This window comes from Nannobrachium achirus (genome assembly GCF_963921795.1).
Source record: "Nannobrachium achirus genome assembly, chromosome: 6".
NCBI lineage: Eukaryota > Metazoa > Chordata > Actinopteri > Myctophiformes > Myctophidae > Nannobrachium > Nannobrachium achirus.
The window spans coordinates 34,690,075-34,711,467 of NC_137815.1; the positions used below are offsets into that span (position 1 = coordinate 34,690,075).

General features: G+C 42.3%; 1 protein-coding gene across 2 annotated transcripts in view; it reads left to right on the forward strand.

Annotated features, from left to right (window-relative positions):
• Positions 1 to 1,453: 1,453 nt before the first annotated feature.
• The window catches only part of srgap3 (SLIT-ROBO Rho GTPase activating protein 3), a gene marked incomplete at both ends in the record, with an annotated part of 111,682 nt that continues 91,742 nt past the window's right edge, over positions 1,454 to 21,393 (forward strand). For both annotated transcript variants that reach the window (XM_080727508.1, XM_080727509.1), the window contains one exon: positions 1,454 to 1,517. In XM_080727508.1, coding sequence (XP_080583634.1) covers positions 1,454 to 1,517 — 64 coding nt within the window. The remainder of the gene's footprint in view (positions 1,518 to 21,393) is intronic.

Here is a 21,393-nt window from a genome sequence, read left to right on the forward strand (position 1 = left end):
AAGAGCAGCGCCCAGGATTACAGCTTAGGCAATTGGTACTGGGTGAAAAATGGGTTACAAAATCGTGGGATAAAAATGTAAAAGAAGCAAATACAGCAATTGTAAGTAGGTCTATATAAAACCTGAGTGTGAAGGAAAATGTTCTTACAATGAATGTAGGCTACACAAGTTATTCCTGTGATACTGTCTGCACCATGGAAGAGTTGATTAAGAGTGATTAATAAACTTCAGAGAGACGGTTGATCATGCACGGTGCACATTGTTACTTCCTAAAAAAGATAGCTGTTGTATGGCTACATGGCTTGTCAATGAGACAAATTACCAACAAGTTAGGCTATTGTATACAGTATGTGGAAATCCAATTAGTCAAGAACGAATTAAACAATTAGCCCTAGGCCCCTAGCCTACTTAATGCAGGCAGATTTACACTTTAAATCAAGTAACAACCTTGTGGTGTGTGTAGCCTATAGTCTTAATAGATCACATAAAAGAGCTCCATCTAAATGTCATAATATTGAAAAAAGGGTTCTATTAATGATACATTTTGTATGCTTTAATACTGAGGGTTGTGTGTGTGTGTGTGTGTGTGTGTGTGTGTGTGTGTGTGTGTGTGTGTGTGTGTGTGTGTATTAAGGGCGGGGATTTGGAGTGGAGGGGGGAGTGCCGGGGGACTGACAAAGGGAGGAGACTGAGAAAACAGCCGATCTACAAGCCCAGGACGCGTCGCAAGCCCACGCGTCGTGCGCTTGTAGGTCGTCTGTTTTTGGCGCGCCACACCGTCGCGCGAAGAAGTGTTCTCACTGGCCTTTCCTTCACGTGATGTTCGTTTCAATTCCTGTGTTTCCCTGCAGCGCTGGGTTTCAGTCCTCCTCGCTGCCTGCGAGCCACGGTGACGGAACGGTCAGCCTGCACAGCCTGCCTCCCCAAGCAACCATCCATCGCTGTTATTTATTTTTGGGCACTCACTGGGTGAAATAAAGGACCACCAGAAATGGCTGCAGTCGTCTTAAATCCTCATCGTTGTTCATAGTAAGGTTATAGGTTTTTTGAGTATCGTTGTTTTTCAGAAGAAGCTTTTTGAGTTTGGATACCAGCAGATAGTCGAACCATGCAGCGACCCTAATGCAAAGAGTAGCAAGAAAAGACAAGAAAACAATGCAGGTGGTTAAATCGGAAAGACTCCACAAGACTGTGAACGTTTTAATATTGAACAAAACTGTCAAAGAGAATGAATAATAGGCCTATAATACTGCGTCTGCCAGAGGATTTCTTTTTTCCCATGAGTGCACAGACGTTGAAATAAAAGAAGAAAAGAAGACGGGGTAAAAAACGTTGCAACTCTAATAGAGGAGGATCATCACCACCGCAGACCCTCTCTCTCTCTCTAATCAGAGTAGAGACTCCTCCAACTCACTGCTGGGGTCTCAACCTCAAACCCCTGCCAGCTGGAACGATGTCATCTACAAAATGCAAGAAGGATAAAGAGATCATTGCTGAATATGAGACTCAAGTCAAAGGTGGGGTAACTATGAATATCACATCAGTCGTCTTGTGTTGTGTGATCTCTCTGATGGGCATTGTCTCTGCTTGCTGCTGCTGAGAATGACCATTGTTCTGGGTCTAATCATTACACATCTACTACACAATATTAATGTGTTTATGCATAGCTACTTGCAGTAAACAAACTTTAGCATTCATCCATGCGTTTTACTGTCTGTTCATTTGACAGCTAAGCTTAGCTGTGACAATCAATGTCAAGAATAGTCTAGATACTTCCTTTTCCTCTTTGTCTTTCGTGGGGCTATGAGATTAAGAATGAATGAGACTGAAGCTGTATGTTATTAGATTCTGACTTTTCACTTGTTTATTTATAGAAAGCTGTTTGGCTCCTCAGATCTGCACGTTTTGTTGCTGGGTAGAATGATCTCTGACTGCACAGAATAATAACCTTTGTACTGTGCATTGGAGGGAGGCACTGGCACAGGATGGAGAAGGAGGCTGTTTTATTTACTTACGTACTTCTTCTTTAAAAATGTTAAGCAAGCATATGGCTATACGATATGAGAACAGTTTTACATATCAATCCCAGTTGCACTGCTCCCTGAGACTGAAAAAAAAAAAAAAAAAAACCTTCATTGGTGAATTGTGGATATATGCCCCCCCAATATGCTATTATTAAGGCCATATAGCCACCCTGACTCGCTTTGGATCAAGACTATCACAGTCACAGATGTATTTTATCGAGTCTGATTTCTCTTTCATATCTAGATACAAAAGTAAAATTAGACAAATACATGTATGATACTATGATCCAAGGCTAACACTCTGACATGATACACCAGTTTATATGGTGGCATTGAGGCTACTACACCCTTATTGCATGGACACACACGCCTAGGTTTGGCATTCCAGGCAATGAATGTGGTTGCACATATCTACAGTATACGCCTTTCTCTTCACCATGTTTATCACAGTCAGTATTGGGTTAGAATTACCTTATGACTGATGTAATCTGAGCCTTGTTGCCATTTGATCTTGTGTGCAACTGCATTTGTGCAGTTCTGTATGAGTAAATTATAGAGCCATAATAATAGTAGAAGTAGATTAATGATAAAGTTGAAACACTGGTGGAAGTGTCATTCAAAAAAAAAAGAAAAAAAAAGAAACTTGAAAGCAAGGGCTTAAAAGGAAACGCTGCATACTTCTGAGACCTCAAACAGTGCAGGGCACCCAAATTACCTACCAAGAGACCACAAATGACACTTTGCTCTGCTCTGAGTTAAAACGAGCGGAAATTTGTGACTTCCACTCAGGAGTGTCGCACCAAATTCTGGGCCCTGGGTACTTTAACTATTGAAAAATAGCAGATATACAAGTTCACAGCACGGCACCGAGTGCCGCACTGCGAGCTTGTAGATCTGCCGAGTGCCGCACTGCGAGCTTGTAGATCTGCTATTTTTGAAAAATCGTGAAAAAGTCTTTGAATATTTCAAATCCTTATAAGGTTTTTTGAAAAACCTACCGGTATGTTTCTATGTCAGTGGTGCTCAAATTCTTTCATGTGAAGGACCCCCAAAATGATATGTATTTGGCCACGGACCCCCATTTCAAAATATTTAGTTCCAGGGACCCCCCCCCCCCCAGAAGCAAAATTTGAGTTACAAATGTTCGCTTAACAAAATACATATATTCAAAGATTTGCACACATTTTCACAACTTTTCAAAAATAGCAGATCTACAAAAATAGCAGATAATTGCAGATAAATAGCACCGAGTGCCACACTGTGAGCTTGTATATCTGCTATTTTTCAATAGCTTAAGTATAAAATAATGAAGGCCCCTCTACCTTGGGCCCTGGTAACTCAGTCCCACTCCCCCCCCCCCCCCCCCCCCGTCACGCCCCTGCCTCCACTTCCGACAAATGGTGGGCGTCTATGGTGAGCATCCATGTTGCTGCTAAGTGGAGTTCAGTTTCAAGGTCTTGCCCCCATTACTAACACAACTTTCACACTCCCAGAGGTTTTCAGTAATGCCACGCTTCAGAGGCTTATTTGGCTTACGATCCCCCGAGTCATTGTACTGTGTACCAGTCCAGACCAGACCACAGATGCTCAGAGGAGTCAATGTGTCAACATCCACTGCAAGGATTACAGCAAGATTGATTGACAGTTTACAACTCTCCTTCTTGAACATGAGGGTTTCTCAAAGTGGGTGCCGGGCACCCTAGGGTGCCATGATGACGCAGGATACTTTGTTAACATTCGCAATTTATTTATCAATATCACTTAAACCCTCTATACTTAGTAAGACGTGTCACGTTGTGAGCTTGTAGATCGCGTATTTTGGTGAATGTTCCCCCCCAGAATAGGGATGCTGGGGTTAAGTGGTTAAATGTCATATAACGTTATTTTCATTCTGTGTCCTAATGGAAACTACTACTCTCTCAAGTTTTCCTCGTGACACATACACTGTACTGTACTGTATCTTAGGGGGAAAGATTTACATGTTTACGTTCCATAATATGGCATAAAATGTAAGGCTCTATAAAGTAACAATGTACAGTAATGGGTGCCTGGGATGAAAAAGTTATTTACAGGGGTGACCTGAGACAAAAAAGATTGAGAACTGCTGGTGTAGGAGACTGCACTTCTCTGATAACAGCGTGTTGTCTTTTCCTACCATCTAACCTGACCTTTATCTGTATTCCACCCGGTCTTGTCCATTGGCATGTCCTGGTCACGGAGAGGACAATGCTGAGATGTTAACATCTCTTGTCTTTTTAGCACGTCAATGCCTATTACTAGCTTATCTTGCATCTCTCCTCAGCTGTGGCGCTTGAATGACGGCTTCAATATACTGACCCTTTTTGTTCATTCTACTGCGGCCCTTTATTCAAGTATAAATTATTCAGCTCATATTTGAGACTGCCACAAGACCAAAGCTCTTGTTTAATACGTAAAGCTTTGCAATAATAATAAAGCATGGCCTTGAGATCTATGATGATGGGGAAACATAATAACATGTTAATTGATGAGGAATCAGCCTGCTTTGTCTTTCTCAGTTGCTGCTGCAACACAACGCCTGGAAGGTTTGAGACAAACCGAGGGCTCTGCCTTGCCTAGCCATCCACAGCCTCATAACAATGGCCCATGCTCGGCTGATTGTCTCTGGTGAGCAGAGGCGGTGATCTAACCATAATGAGATTCAGTTTGGAAATTGCACCTGTCTTCTGGACTGGTGAGTTATTGCTTTTTGGGTAATGTGTGTACATAGAAGCAGGGGGGGAGGGGGTCATCAGTTGCTTCCTCATTGATCGTGGCACTACACGATTGTAAAGTTGTTTTAGTATTTATGAGCGCTGCAGATGATAGATTGGTTGATAAATCAGCACATGGCTCTTAACAGAAGTTTGTGCTCGCAAAGAAACACAAGAAACACAATGATTTAATATGTGTCAGGCCATCATATATGATCTGCTAAAGTAAGAAAGCAGATATCACAAGATGTCAAACAAAGTTGGGTCCTTCTGTTGAAGTTCATTGCTCAGTCACACCGGAGCAGGCTAGAGGCTACCCATCTGAAATATCACCCCACCGGCATAGACCAGTTTGTTGAGGACTAGTGTGGCATGCTGCCAAGGAAAGGCCTCCGAGGAAACCTTGGAGATGGTGTTCACCTCATTCAAGCTGTTCAGCTGGCAGAACTGGACATTAGCATTTCAATAGAGAACATTCATACACTACACCTTAAGAAAAAGAGAAGAATGAATGAGGAGCTAATAAGAGTACCATCTTGTGGATGACAAGGTTGAATTCAGCTGAACTTCCTCTGGTATATGATGTGTGAATGTGATGAACAGCTGAGTTGAACAGTGACAGCGAATATAACTCGGCTTTTTAACCCAACTTCATGGTGCTTCCCGGGCCTGCAGAGAATTAGGACGGCCCACAACTGCGAAATGCAAAACGGCTTGCTTCAGAGTTCCTGCAGTTCATTAATAAACAAGCTTAGTGGCTTTGTAGTTACAACAGGGGCAGATATATAGAGAGAGGTCATAATTAGATGTACACCCACTACAGTATGTACTGTTGTATACTACACAGTAAAATCCTAACTTACAACTTACTAACCTGTACAAATGTAACCATTTTGTCTAGATTTGAACAATCAAAGTTACATTTGGTTAAATCATCAGTGTTAATTTAACACTGATGATTCAGGTGTGCTCACAAAGTCCACTACAGTTATATTTTAACTCTGTATGTGTAGTGGACTTTGTGAGCACAACTTAATTAATCTGATTCTGTAACATAGCAAGTAAACATACAAGTAACTCTGAACCAACTGACTGGACCACCAGAATGAGCATTATGCTGTAGTTATCTTGCGAATGGCCTGTTTTCATTAAATTAGTCTGTTATTCATCTTGTGCCGCCTGGCTCCTTTCTGCTGACCCGCTCTGTGCTGCTGAGCGTTGCCTGGTGGGGTGCCAGTTTGCCCGCTCCACTGGCTGCATTCCCTGGCTCCAACACCGCATTGTGCTCTACCTGAGCTCTGGTACTGTTCTGTAGGAGAGTGCGGCAAAACGATGCCTTGCTCTTTGGTATGGTATTTTGTTGCGACTGAAGGTCGCAGTTTACCATGAGAAATGTCTCGGCTTGTCACCGTCTCTCTGTCTGTGTGTGTGTGTGTGTGTGTGTGTGTGTGTGTGTGTGTGTGTGTGTGTGTGTGTGTGTGTGTGTGTGTGTGTGTGTGTGTGTGTGTGTGTGTGTGTGTGTGTGTGTGTGTGTGTGTGTGTGTGTGTGTGTGCGTGTGTGCCTGCATGCGTGCGTGTGTGCGTGCGTGCGTGTGTCTGTGTGTAGTATCATGCATGGCAGAGGCACTGTTACTTATACTGAGTGACACACTTATTGTATCATGAAAACATATGCCATGATGATGTGTGTTTGTCACATGGGTTTGCTTAAAGAGTTTTCTTTTAACACAAGAAACAATCATTGTGTGAGTGACTGTGAGGCTGAACGTATCAAACCAAGTTTAAGAACTTTAAGCTCAGTGGAAAACGCTCATGATCACTGATCAGACACCCCCCCCCCCCCTTCAATCTGGGCCTGTCACAATTATTACATAAATCGTCAAATCTCAATTATTTTTGAATAATCGTCATAATCGTTTCCATGTTGAAACATTTTCAGACATTTTCAAATACAAAAAAGCTGAAATAGCAGATCCACTAGATAAACTACATCTAATTTTTTACAAAATTATTAAATGTCAATAGTTTCTTACACAGCAACATCCTGAGTGGTGGTAACTTATCCACTTGTAAGCCTTACTGAGAGTCAGTAAGGGTCCATTCGGTTACATTTTGTGCACTCTCAGAGTTAAAAGAAATTCTGGATTTATTTCACAGTGTATTGTTGGAGAGGAAGCAATAGTTTGACGCCTCAGGGTTCAAGCATGTATCCCTCTGCAGCAGTGGTTTTCAACCAGTGGTCCGGGGACCACGAATGGTCCTCAAGGGGGTTCGAGGTGGTCCCCAGCTAAATGATGGAGAGTTGGTAACCAAATGGACCCTTATAGACCTTTTAACTCTCAAGAGTTAATTTATTGTTAAACATTTGCATTACTTACAATTAGAGAATGTAGAAGAATTGTTATTTTGATCAACGTTGGCCTGGTATCTCTCCTATGGTCAATACAGCATGGAATTGTGGACAGAATTGTATCCAATGATAAAATATTCGTAAGTCTTGGTTCTGAGAGGCTAAATCTCTTGATTTTAGAAATCTCTAAAATCAAATGGTGGTCCGTGGCTCAATTGCCGAATAAACTAGACTGCACTCTATCGAGGTGCCAACTTGCTCCTTGTACACTCGTTGGCCATGTATGGCCTACATGCGCGCCAGCAGAGTGCGCCTTGTTATTTATTTCAGGTTGCAATTGTTGATGGTGACATCACCAATAATGCTGGTCCCCCATTGGCTGTTAAAGGTGACGTCACCAAGAATGCTGGTCCCTGATTGGCTATGGGCGTAAACACAAACAGATACGCCACATACAAAATCACCGGTCCATTATCACTGGCGCAATAATGGACCTTATTATGAAAAGGGTTGAAAACCACTCTTCTGTAGGAGGCTGGTCTCTGTTGCAGGTTACCTTCTGCTGATAGAGCCAGAACAAGCAAACTGAGCTCAACCTGCTCAGCTGACATAATAAAACCCGGGGAGTGATTCAATTAACTTTTCATTAGGACTGTGATTCATTCATTGTACTGCATGCATGTATGCTCCTACTAGACCAGGTTGGGGGTTGCACAAAATAATCTTGCAGTTTTGGGTCATTATATTGTCAGAAATAGTCTACATTTAGTTTGATGTTGTGAACTAAAGTACTATAGGCTATTTTTGCTATTCTTTGCATGAGAAGAAGTACCGGTATATAAGGCATAAGTGATCAACATATCGGTGTCTGATGTGTGTGTTGATGCTTGCATGCCTCCCCCGAGTCCCCCAGGCGACTGCTAAATAAATGAAATTATGAAACTAGCCTTCTCTTGTCTTGTATACTCCTCTTGAAATATCTGAAGTTTCATTTTGAAAGTGGTGGGAATTATGGGAAGCTAGAGAGTCTCCATCTGTTTTTGCTCCTCCAGGCTAGAAGCAACCATGTCATTCAGGAGAGATTAATGCAGAAAACTGTAATTGTTTGACATTAAAGCAATGTGACCTTCCCTAATTCCTTGCAGCTTTAGATCTGTGTGTGTACACTGCACAGAAATAATGTATATATACACATGATACTTTAGCTGCAGTTTCTTGAGCCTATGGGTGAAGCAGAAAATAAATATAGGCGATCACCCGGGCATTGGTCATTGCCTGAGGTAATCCAACTGATGGCTGGCTTAACACATGGCTTGGCTGATGCAGCATGTGTTTGAGATTGGATAACAAGGGCTCTACAGTAAGACCAATGCTGGTCGATAATTTATTTCAGTCATTTGGATTCCATAGAAGCCAGCATGTCTTGACTATGGAAGCATGTTGCACAGCGAAAATCTACAAGTAGGGTTGGGATCCTTTTAGATTTTAACGATTCTGGTTCCCTAAGTACCATGCATACTTAGGGAAAGTACCGCAAGTCTAGAAACGGAGGGAGAGAGAGATTTCTTCCTTTTGGTCCGTTTGGTGTCCGTTCTTTCCCCCTGTCCGTAGGCTAGTGGACATGAACTATCTGTGGCAAACCGTGGGGGCAGTGGTGAAGAAAATAACTTTTCCTCTGCAAAACGAGTGAAAAGATGTCGTTCCTATACCAACATGGAAAGCTCCGTGGCTTGAACACCATTCTCTTATTGATTAATCTATCTATGTATTGATCTAGCTAATCACCAGATTCGAGATATGGGGGCTACTCGAGTGTGGTTCATTCAGCCAAAAAAAAAAAAAAAAAAAAAACAAAAACGTTTCACTTGCATTTCGAATTGTATATCCTTTGACTGGCAGGTGATATAACGTTAACTGACACAAAGTATAATATAAAAAGACTTGTGTGGATGACATTAGAGTGAAATCCTGGTCGGGCGCGCTGAGAATCTCTCGTGTGCTCTGTGCTGCAAGGTGCAAATGTGGCACACGGCCACAACGGGAACAGAATTGGAGCAGAGAGCGGGTCGGCACGCACAAACCGTAGACGAACTAAGCATGTCGACGGTTCCCTTCATGATTCCTATCGGGGGTTACAAATGGACCCTAACAGGTCTGTAACTCTGAGAGTGTATAAATGGAACCAAATGGACCCATTTGTACACTCTCAGAGTTATGGTGGTCCTTGAAATTAAAAGGTTTGAGAACCAATCGGTATTGTAATTATATAGCAGAGGTGAAGTCCACATAGCCAGCTTTGGCAGTGTGATAAAACCGGTTCTGGAAATGGCTCCAAATGTGAAGGAACCGATTAGGATTCCTCAATGTTGGATCTACAGTATTTCCCCCGGTTCCTCCGGTTCCGAATCCAAACCCTATCTACAAGCTGTCAATGCGACGCAGACAAGTTTTCAGTGATTATTTTAAGATTAGAGCTTTTGAAGTCGTCAAACTTGCAACATGTCCAGAAGAAGCATCTTCCATAAAGTCATAGTCTGGGATATTTCATAAAGAAAGCAAAGGATAAAGCCTCAGTCTGGGATTTCCTCACCTGGTTGGCAGTTTGTAGAACAGCAGTAACGATATTACTAAAACATCATTATTTTACATATTGTGTTCATTCATTGTTTATGAATCGGTGCTAGTGTGAGGGGCTCCTTTCACACTGTTTTCACAACGTTTTTCAGTCGTGAGATAGTTTTATTTTGGCTACAATGACCTGATCTGAGGCAAGGGTGTGATTCAGTATCTTGTCATACTTCCCCACCCAGCCCTTGCCCAATAATATCTCCTTCCACTATTGTTCCCTTTTTTCATAATGCCAGTGGAGCAGAGAATGAAAGGCTTAACAATGAGCCATGAATATCCAAGTGCTTTTCAGACATGTTATTTAAATGTAGGAAAAGGGTATTTGAACAGCTATATCTACCAACATTCAATAATCCCAAATTGAGCAATTTAACCTTTAGAGAGGCTCAAAGATCATTGCAAATATATTGTATCTGGTTTTGAATGCTAGAGATTTACTACAGTTTTGGTGGCGCGCACTTGGGCCATATGTTAAATCGACCGGCTTCATCGGGAATCGATTTCTTGCATTTTGCTAAGAGATATATATATTATTTAATTTATATAAATGTATTTGTAAATACATTTTCTCCATTGACTCAAATTAAAAATTAAACTTTTCTCAAATATGGAGATGACTGACATCATAGATGTATGACATCAGAGACTGACACAGTATGTCCATATATGGGCATTCCAAGATATGGGCTTAATATTGATGACATCATGGATCTCCATATATGGGCATAAAAGGAACAAGGACGGAATGGTTACTAAGCACCACTCGAATAGGAACAAAGGACTGACAGATACAGATATATTTGCAAGTGTGACTCGCCTCAAGGCAACCACACTTGCAATTTCCAATTGCATCTTTCTAGGTTCCATATAATTATAACGTCGTTGTCGGGTGAAAACCTTGTAAGTCCAAAACCGTTGTTTTGTATTTATCAATTTAAAAATGATTTAAGGCGTTGTGTGCTTGTAGATCTGCTGTTTTCACTACCTTTGTGCGACGGCCTTGTATGATGAAGCAGGGCTTTACTTTGCGAAAAAACATACAAATTTGAAACTTGGAGATACAAGGTTTCTGTCTGACAGTGACGATATATTTTAAGATTGTTGTTTACTGTTTAGATATGGACTTGTATGTAAATATCAGAACTTGTCCCTTATCTGTTGCCCTACGTTTAAAAACAGTTTTTAGGGCACAATTTAATTTGACCTGAGGACGGATTCTGCCAAAGCTTTTTAAAGGGAATGGAGCGTTTTTTTTTACGAAATCTGCGAATGGCTTAGGGTTAGGGTTAGGAAAAGCATCGGCAGAATACCACCTCATTCCAGTTGGGTGTGATTGCGCCGTTACAATGTAAAAACAAAAGTAACATTTTTATAAAAGAGGAAGTAAAACATGTTTTGGTGGACACCAGAGGACACTTTTCTCCTGACTCACCAGTGACCGTGAAACAACAGGCTTCTTTCTGACTGACTGTCAGAGTGTCAGTTCTATGGAAGTGAGGACAGTTGCATAACACTAAGCTGCACAAATGGCGCTGACTTTTATAATGACTTGGTGTATTATAGCCTATTATGCAATAACGATGTCAAAGTAGATATTTGTTACACATGTAAAACCCCTTATATATCACTTCTTCTTTCGTGTATCATCATCGTGATCATTCGTGTCGACATTTGTTTCACAAGATTTTCTATCACTAATGGTGGACATTTTGAAAAAAGGGTATTGGAATGGCTATAGGCTATGGCTTGCCCAAATGGCAAGTGCATTCAGTCTTAATTAAATACTAGTAAGACGCCTCAGGGCGACATGCGACCTCGCAGTAAAGAGCGAGATCGCGCCATGTCTTGGCCATCTGGCCAGTGATGTATATCGGACCAGTTACCCATATATGGAGACCCCTGGTACACATATATGGAAATCCATGTACTGTATATGGAGATATGCTTTGAGAGCCCAAACATGCTTACTCAGTTATTCGTTATGTGAAAGTCCTATGATGTCTATGACATCTGACATCATACATACAATACTTTTATGCCCATACATCGAGATCTCTGTCTGTAGAACCAGCCAGACACATTAATTTGTTCTACAAATATTATATTTTACCTATTTTATAACGGACGATTCACTTTTCGGGCAAGTGGGCATGACCTTTGGGCAAGTAGAACATGACCTGTACTTGCCCAACACGCAAGTGCCTCTGAGACCTTAGTGTCAACCCCTGCTTGAACCCCAGTATCCATATCCAGGAGGGAACATTCACCAAAAATAGCCGATCTACGTGACGCGTTGTGAGCTTGTAGACCGATGACTTGTGTCATGGCAGTGATGGCACCCTAGGCCTAGGAACCCAACCTGATCTACAGTGACATTGTACCGTGGAGTGAATGCATCGCGCAAGTGATAACTGAAGGGACTGAATAATACCAGTAGCTAAGTTGAAAGCATTACTAGCAAGAGTCCTGATATGAGTGGGATTCACTCCCACAGGGATTGTCTGACTGTGTGAAGAACAGAGAAAACTCAGATTTAACTTCAAACACTTTTCTGTCCTTCTTGGGGTTTTCGTTGGATTACAAAACTTGTGACTTTGGGTTATTTGTACCCAAACTGTCGCTGCTTCTTCTGAATGAATAAGAACAGCTGTTGAGTGAGTTAACAGCACTTACGCAAGCTTTCCCCATCGAAGACAGGGCCTACTGTACTACTGACGAAACCTGTGGATAGGTCCAGCTTTTACACTGCTGTTTTGGGGCGGCAGTGGAGGTGGAGAAGGTGGAGTGGACATCTTGGAATGCGAAGGTTCCATGTTCGAGTCCCCAGAAGTTCTTTTTTTACCCGGCTCCTCCTGGCTAAGTGAGTTTTTAGAGAAAAGTGCTATATTATAAATGCAGTCCATTTACCATTTTCACAGAATGTTCGCCTATTAAGACATACCAAGAAGCAGCTCATATTTGGGCATTTCTGCCTTTATTTATAGTGTACAGTATAGTGGAGATGGACAGGAAACAGGGAGAGAGAGATGGGGAGAGACATGCAGCAAAGATCGGAACGGGACTCGAACCTGCAATGCGCTGTCAGGCATTAGAGCCCGGGCCAGCAGCTCATGTTTTACCAAGGCTAAACACATTTTAGGAGAATATTATCCAAGTGTGATTTATCATAAAATGCTTATAGAGTTATCCGCCACATACCTCTCTGTTGTAGCGCTGAGGCACCGCTCAAAAAGCCTGTTTGTTGTTTTTAATACCTCATCATACCTCTATTTGTCCTGTTTCTTTCAGTGTCTTAAAGTTTAGCAATTTTTCACAGGGACTGCAATAGTCATATAATACTTTATAGGCAAAAATAAATCATCCACTTCATTGCTCGTGAATGTAAAATTCTTATAGAAATGCCATTTAATTCTTACAGTCTAATGTCATCATACATACCACACTATAGGCATCTTTAGAGTCATATATCCAGGCTGTGTCAGTCACCCTGCATTCATTCATCCCATGGAACGTGCCTTCTCTTCTCACCCCATTCGGCCACCTATCAACATCCTGCAACACTCCACCTCTTCTCCAATAAGCTGCTCCCCCGGGGACTGTCGGAGCACGCCCGTGTTGCCATGGAGATTCTCTTCCCAGCCTGTTCCCTGTTCTCTGTGGTCCTGCATAAGGCATGGTGCCTGCATGGATACAGCCATGATGACAGACAGCCAGGATCTGGGAAAAAGGGCGTGTCTCCTTTTGGCAGTCCAGTCCAGGGAGCCTTGGCTGCTCCCCTTAAGCCGTCAGACTAGTGTTACGCAAAGGCTGACACTGTGATGATGATACAAGGACCAGCAGGAATATCAATGTTGGGAGAGATGAGGCTATCTGACATGAACCTCCCTTCCCTTCCCTCACCTCCACCTCCCCATACTGCTGTCTGTGTAGAAGGGCTGCTTTGAAGTGCTTGACTTGTCATTTTCATCCCATACTTATGGTAAAAAAAAAGCCTGTTTTAACACCTCATTATACTTCTGTCTGTTTCTCCTCTAAGTGTTGTGATCTTAATTGACAGTATAATGTACTCATATCAGAAAAAAAGCCATGGATATCCCACCACTCACAGCTCTATTTCTTATACAAGAGGTCATTTCAAGCAATCTCCTTGTTAAAAATATGTATTATTCCACCTGTAATTCCCATTGAATATAGTTACTGTAGCTATGCTTTATCAAGTACTGTGCCATTCTGTGCTATTCTGGTAACCTGACCAGTTTGCTTCTCATGTTTTTTATTCCACATCAATATGATATAGGCCTAACCGTTATATACTGTACAAGTCATCATTCCCCATAATATATTTTATCACTATGAATATGGGTAGTGTTTCAGTAACGCTGAAGGCTATTTCACTAGTTGACAAAGTTAGAATTTGGTCATATACCTCCATAAGCTTTTATCAAATGAATTGTTGACACACTGTACACAACGGAGTAAGACTTGAAGATACCCCCCCTCCCAATAGAACAACAACCTTGTTTCGAGTTTGTCACAAATGATGGAAAGATACCATCTAAGGCTATTGTTAAACATTTTAAAGATTTCTCACAGTTTTAGAATAGAAGCTCTCACCTTAATAGGCCTACAGTAACACTCTTGCAAATCATCAAACCCTTTTCAGAGCTTGTGTCAGACGGCAAATGCGTAGCAGCAAAGGTGCCATTCATTTGTTTCCAGTGAGCTGGAAGTGGTTTGGGTGGAAAGCCGCAAGTACTAAAATTCACACAGTGTGTAGGTTTCAGTTTGACAGTTAATTCAATATGGAAACAAATATGGAGGTACGGTACTGTACTGTAATTACTGAACGATGAAAGGGCTGATATGACAGATGTCAGACTGCTTCAGGATATGTCAGATTACTCGCTCCATATTGATTAGTCTTGGTTACGGCTTTCTCATCCCTGTATCCGTTTTGTCATCTGTGTATTCTCATATCGCTGTAAATTGCTGCAGCTGTCCGAGAAGTGACACGGTCTTGCAGGAACAGTTAGGAAGCTCTCACCAATACAGTAATCTTTGCTTATCATCAAACGCTTGTGTCAGAGGCAGGGAGGGGATATGGATAGAAGGAAAAAAGAACTGCATCTGTGAAGACTGTAAGCACATGAATAGTACGGAAGATGCTACAGTTGCAAAAGTACATTAGGGGATTAAACATGGAACCGAGTAGCATGGGATTTGTTCAAGTGTTAAGATATCCGAGTGGAATGGAAGAGAAGAGGGCATTAGACTGAATTGAGTTTTGCAATACAGTCTGCATTTGTGCATGTCTGGTTTTTGTGTGCATTAAGGCTGACACACATTGCGGTCATCGCTGCAGCGTAGTGTCCAGATACTGATACAGAAGCTGGGTTTTAGGGATTAGATGAGGTACTTTTAGTTTGGTGTGTACAATTGTGTGTGTGTGAGTGTGAGTGTGTGCACCTGTTTTTAAGCACAACAGTGACAATGTCATGTATCCAATAGGGCATTCACCAAATATTGGAATATTCGAATATCAAAGTCACTATTCAACGTTGTTCACCGAAGTCGAATATTCGCTTTTTTTTTTTATTGTTTTCTCTTTAAAAATATATATATACTTTATAAAGCTTGGCTAGATAGGAAGTCATAAGAATGAGCTGTCAATGTCCCTGGTGGATGAATTTGTTAATGCTCTATACCAGGGCTTCTCAAACCTTTTTAGGTTGTGACCCCCAAAATAAACATATTTGAACTGGGGATCCCCACCCTGACAAGCACTTGGAATTGTAGGTATTACATTTAATGTGACTCGGTTCCACAGATAAATATTGTGAAAATAGCAGTTGCGAGGCGTTGTGAGCATGTAGATCTACTATTTTCACAATGTTCGCCTCTTGCTTACTTAATATTTGACAGTTTGGACAGTCCTGTCGAATATTCGACTATACGAATACTTTGAGGTCGAATAATTCGAATACTAAAAATCACTATTCGTGAATGCCCTAGTATCCAATCCATGGATGTTTTTGCAAAGAGGTTGATTCCTTCTTTAGAGACGGTTTATATTTCACATAATGCTCCCCAGTTACAACAGAGAGCTCTTGTTTGTTCTCCAATGCCTCCATTGTCCTTTGAATTCAGTGTCATGGACGGACTGTGGTTGCCTCCTTGTTTTCCACTGAGTGAAACACACACACACAGGGTGCATGAACTGAAGCGTGCATTGATTTAGGTATTCATCATATCATGGGTCAGATGAGCTGCTGAGGCGATGCCCCCGACCCGCCATCAAACTTCACCGCCTGTGAAGTGATTATGGCTTATCGGTGGTAACCCTCAAGGGAAATGAACCATCTTTACTGCTCCTCTTAAGGAGCCAGTCTGCATCCCCACATAACCTGACCAGACCAACCCCTTTCACCGCAGCCAAATGTACTCTGTGTGCGCACACACACAGGCACGCACGCACTCGCGCACACACACATACGCACGCACACACACACGCGCGCACACACACACACGCACGCACGCACGCACGCACGCACGCACGCACGCACGCACGCACGCACGCACGCACGCACGCACGCACACAATATTTAGCTGACTCCTGTCAGTCAGTCAATCAGTCAGTCAATGCTGAACTGTTATTGTAGGTGTCAGCGGTAATGATTGAGAAGTGTTTTCTTTTTTTCTGAAAATGTATATACTGTAGCCTATACCGGTATGTCAACGAACAAACATGAAAACTATTCTAAAAACGTCTTTATAACGGCACTAGGATGCTAGAGTCGAAGTGGTTCTTTTCACACAGAGATTTGTAGTACCGTAACTCTGAGGGCCCTCTGTTGGTTGACAGAACCCCTGTTGATCGAAGACCCCTGGACTGGTCCAGAGAGTATTTTGTGTCAAAGCTCAGGACATCCATGTATTGTTTTCAGTTTTCCTCGTTTGTTGAGTGACAAAAAACCATCCACTTGGGGTTTCAGTTCCTGGTCCTGTCCAGTGGTGCAGGTGTCCAGTGGAAGGCAGGGCTGTGTCTCAGATAATAGCGATGATATATTGTCTCAAGGTCAGGGCCGGAGTGGTCCCTCCTTGTCATAACGATGCCATCTGCTCTCTCACAGGTCCATTTAAAGCTTCATAACCTCTCAGCAGCTCGTTAAACGTGTCACTCTGACGCTAAACTGTTCCATGATATAAATGGACGAGAGACGACGCAGAGAAGCACTGTTGACCTTCCCCCATGATGGATACAGATTCAGCATGTGTACATGTAGATTGAATGATGTTCGTTGCACATAACCCTGTGCAACAAATTTGTAGTATTGCAACATGCTGTGAACTTGTAGATCGGCTATTTTTGGCGAATCGATTTGTGTAGAGTGACATAAGAATGTACCAAATTTGCTCTTTACTGGACCGTTTTATCAAGTATGAAGTGGTCGTGAATTCACAGCTCAACAAAACCTTATTCATCCTCGGAGGGCAATTTCACGATAAATGAAGATCTCTGCGATTCCTAGGCAGTGGGGATGCAGAATATCAAATCCAAGCTGATAACCGTTCTTCTTTTATCAGGAAAAAGGTCTAGTCTCACTGACAAACAACCAAGCATATCGTCGTTGTCGGGTGGAAACCTTGTATGTCCAAAACCGTTTGTTTTGTATTTATCATTTTTAGAATGATTTAAACTAGTGAAAACAGCCGATCTACAAGCACACAACGCCTCGCACCGCGAGGCGTTGTGTGCTTGTAGATCGGCTGTTTTCACTACTTTTGTGCGACGGCCTTGTGTGATGAAGCAGGGCTTTACTTCGCGAAAAAATCTACAAATTTGAAACTTGGAGATACGAGGTTTCTGGCCGACACGACAGTGACGATATACACAGCAATACAGTAGTAGGCATGCTTGCAGACATAACACAATAATATGCAAAATAGCTAGAACATTTTACCCTTTAAGTACTTGTCCTTTTATTAGCTAAGAAGTTATTGCCATGGATAGACCGTTATTATGCATCTGAAAGATTATATAGCCCATTTGTGCCCAGAGCAAAGTGATATACCAATAGATGCAGTATATAAGAGACACTGTGGTACTGTTTCACCACTTTAGCTCCTGTTCTAAAAGGCTGCAGTTCCATATAGATACAGGAATAGTACAATCATTGTGCATTGATGTTTGCTGCTGCACAGAATAGATACAAACTCTCTTGCAGTGATTCCCAGCCATTTTAATTTAAAGGACCCCCAGTTTGACATGCATTTTAGGCTACGGACCACGATTTAATGGCATTTCTATCTCTGAGACCCCAATTTATATTGTAAAATCAATGTTAATTTAACTCTGAGAGTGTACAAAATGGATTTGGTTCCTAATCCTAACTATCATTTAGCTGGGGACCCTGGGACTCCCTCAAGGACCCTTGGGGGTCCCTGGACCCCACTTTGAGAACCAATGGCATACAGGAATGACAAGATGTGAAACATTGTTGTATTACTATTGTCCGAAACAGCGTGCTTGCTGATTCATAATACATAGCGGTGTGCTGTGAAACAAGTGGGCTTGACGGGGTGTGAACTTGTAGACCGGCTGTTTTCGCTCACACCTCTTTTTCTTTCATGCTGGTCTCTCCATAATTATGCTTTGGTCCTCCAGCGATAGGCTACTTTAAAGCTTTGAAGGTTATATTTAGCTATAAAATCTGTGGTTTCAGTTATCATTTGTTTGTTGGGTTCCACTGGGGCGTGGAGGCTGTGATGAGGAGGTTTACCACTCTTCACTTCTTCAACCGCTCTCCACATCCTGGTGTTGAGAAGGGCAGGCCCATTATATTATCCCCCTTCATGCCTCTCCTACCCCGCGCCAACAAGCAGACGCTTCCTTCCAGCTTCAGATGCATGGATTAAAGACTTTCTCAGTCGCCAACGGCTGTTTGAAGTCAATCGATCAGAAGTTTCCAGAGATACAGTATGCATACTAGACACACGGACACACACACACACACAAACACATACAGTATGCATACTAGTTACACACGGACACGGACACACATACAGTATGCATACCAGTTACACGCGGACACACACACACACACAAACACATACAGTATGCATAGTTACCCACGGACACACACACACACACAAACACATACAGTATGCATAGCTACACACGGACATACACGAACGCGCGCATGCACACACACACACACACACACACACACACACACACACACACACACACACACACACACACACACACACACACACACACACACACACACACACACACATTTCACATATTATTGCGACCATAGGTCGCAGTTTACTATCAGAACCGCCACAGCTTGACACTGTGGTTCCCCTGAAACATTACTGTGACATCACAGGTGACATCACAGTGATGATAGATACTCAGAGCAGCGATCTCCATATACTGTATGGGCATAAAAGGGATTATGTTAGGGATCTCCGTATATGGGCATAAAAGGGATTGTATCCCAGATGATGCCCTGTTAGGAGAACCACACTAACAGAATCCATATATGGCCAAGACAGATGGCTTTTCACCCTTAGGCGTCTTACTGGTATTATTAAGTGTTGTTCTGTATGTTTTAGCTATATTTCCCTTGCAACCAAGCTCCTACTGAGAGTACTAATGCTTATTTTCTTTTTTAAATGAAAATGAATAACAGTAACATTTGTAATGCCACTCATTCATGCCTTGATTTCTTTGTTTTCAAAGAACTAGCGTTACCGATAATTAAACGGTTGACGTTAGATGCCATGAGAGACCCGTATTAAATTGATAAAAAACAATGAATGTTTATTAAATGTGTAGCACGTTTCATTGTGTTGAGTGTTGAGTGTTCATTAAAGAGTCAATTTTGAAAGAGCTCATAGCACTGTTGCCAGCGCTTTTGGGGTTTTTCAGAACAAATTTTTTTGTGTGTTTATTTTGGCTGTTTAAAAAGACAAACAATCATCATTGTTAGCTGCAGATGTAAACTCACAGCATTCCCTCCTGCTCACAGATTGCAAGGAACCGCAGAGGGTTCAGACACTTTAAATAAACCACATGGAATGGGGGCTCCTTTGCGAGGAGCCGGGAACACTGAGGGAATAATTCTCCAGTTGCTCATGGTTTCTAAGAAGAGAAGACACACTTCTGGCGCGCGTGACCTATTTTTCCAAACTCATCTGTCAAGCGCTCGGCTGCAGCTGTTGGTTCAGAGTTCCCTTTTGTCAAACAGTGTTTTTCTTTTTTTCCCCTTTTTCTTTTTTTGCAGTCATTCATGCAAAAGAAAAAAAAATCCCAGGGGCTTTTTCTCTTTCTTATTTTTTTTAAACAATACAAAACAAAAAATTGGGAAAACTATGCTGAGAAAAAATGAAATGAGAAATGAAAGCGTGTGGGGTGGGGTTAAAAAGCTATGAGTCGTAAAAAGTGTGAAGCGACGTCTCTCCCTGGTTAGTCTCAGTGCTGCGGGGAGAGACCTCTGGCTGTACGGGGCTCTCGCAAAAAAACTTAAGCCTCCCCCAGGCAGGCAGGCAGGCAGGCAGCGTCGCTGGGAGGGAGAGGCCCCTGGATAAAGGGAAGGGCTGGGACAATGGTTAACCACAGATTGTAGCGTGCAACTTGAGGCCGGGGGCCAGGCGGGCACAACATCACATTCACAGGGGGGAGGAAAAAAGGCTCTCCCCTGGCTGCACAACGTCGCTGCTGCTGCTGGTGCTAAATTCAAGTGGCTCGCCCTGTGGAAGCAGTGTTGCCATGTTTGTCCGCTCGTTATAAGCAACTTTGGGCTTGTTTTTCCTGTAAAGATGCTTTTAAATGTCGGGTTGCATTTTTTGGGGGCCTTGTTTTCTGAAGTGTAGTTGCTCATTTTGGGCTTGCTTCCTAATGTTGTTTAAATCAGTAGTCCTCAAACATTTTCATGTCAAGAACTCCCCAAATTAATATGTAATTGTCTGCGTATCCCCATTTGAAAACATTTTGTGCCTGGGACCCCCATACCAGATTTGTGTTGTTAAAATGTTTCAAATATATTCCACATGTATCACTTTTTTTTTGCAAATAGCCGAGATCTACAAGCTTACAACGATGTGACGCGTTGTGAGCTTGTAGATCGGCTATTTTCAAATAGCCTATGTATATAGGTTTAAAGTGCTCGCTTCTTTGGGATTCTATTGTCGCTTATTTTGGGCTTGTTTTCATAGACCTGGTTGCTCAGAGCTTGTATATATATACATGGGAAGGGCTTGGCATGGCCAAATTACACACTGAGCTGCAGGGAAACATGGCCGGTGTCACTGCTGTGCTCGTGATGCCATGCAGTTAACAACAGTCCACCTGCCTATAGCAGAGTGTCACTCCCCCAGGGGCCATTGATCTGCATGTAGGTTCCTGTCAGTGGAGCCCAACAGGGGGCCAAGCTCAAATTGTGCCTAAAGAGTTGGTGCCATAGTTTTGTACTTTGTCTGGTTTTCATGTGTCTAGGAGGTTGACAGTACTTCATTAGACCCCCTGGTGTGGTTGTTATGAACAATTATGCATTCTCTTTTTATTTGGGGTTTTAGCTGGAGGATGCCACCTGCTGGGTCAGACGTGACACACATACTTATTACATCATAGAATCAACCCCTCCCCTAA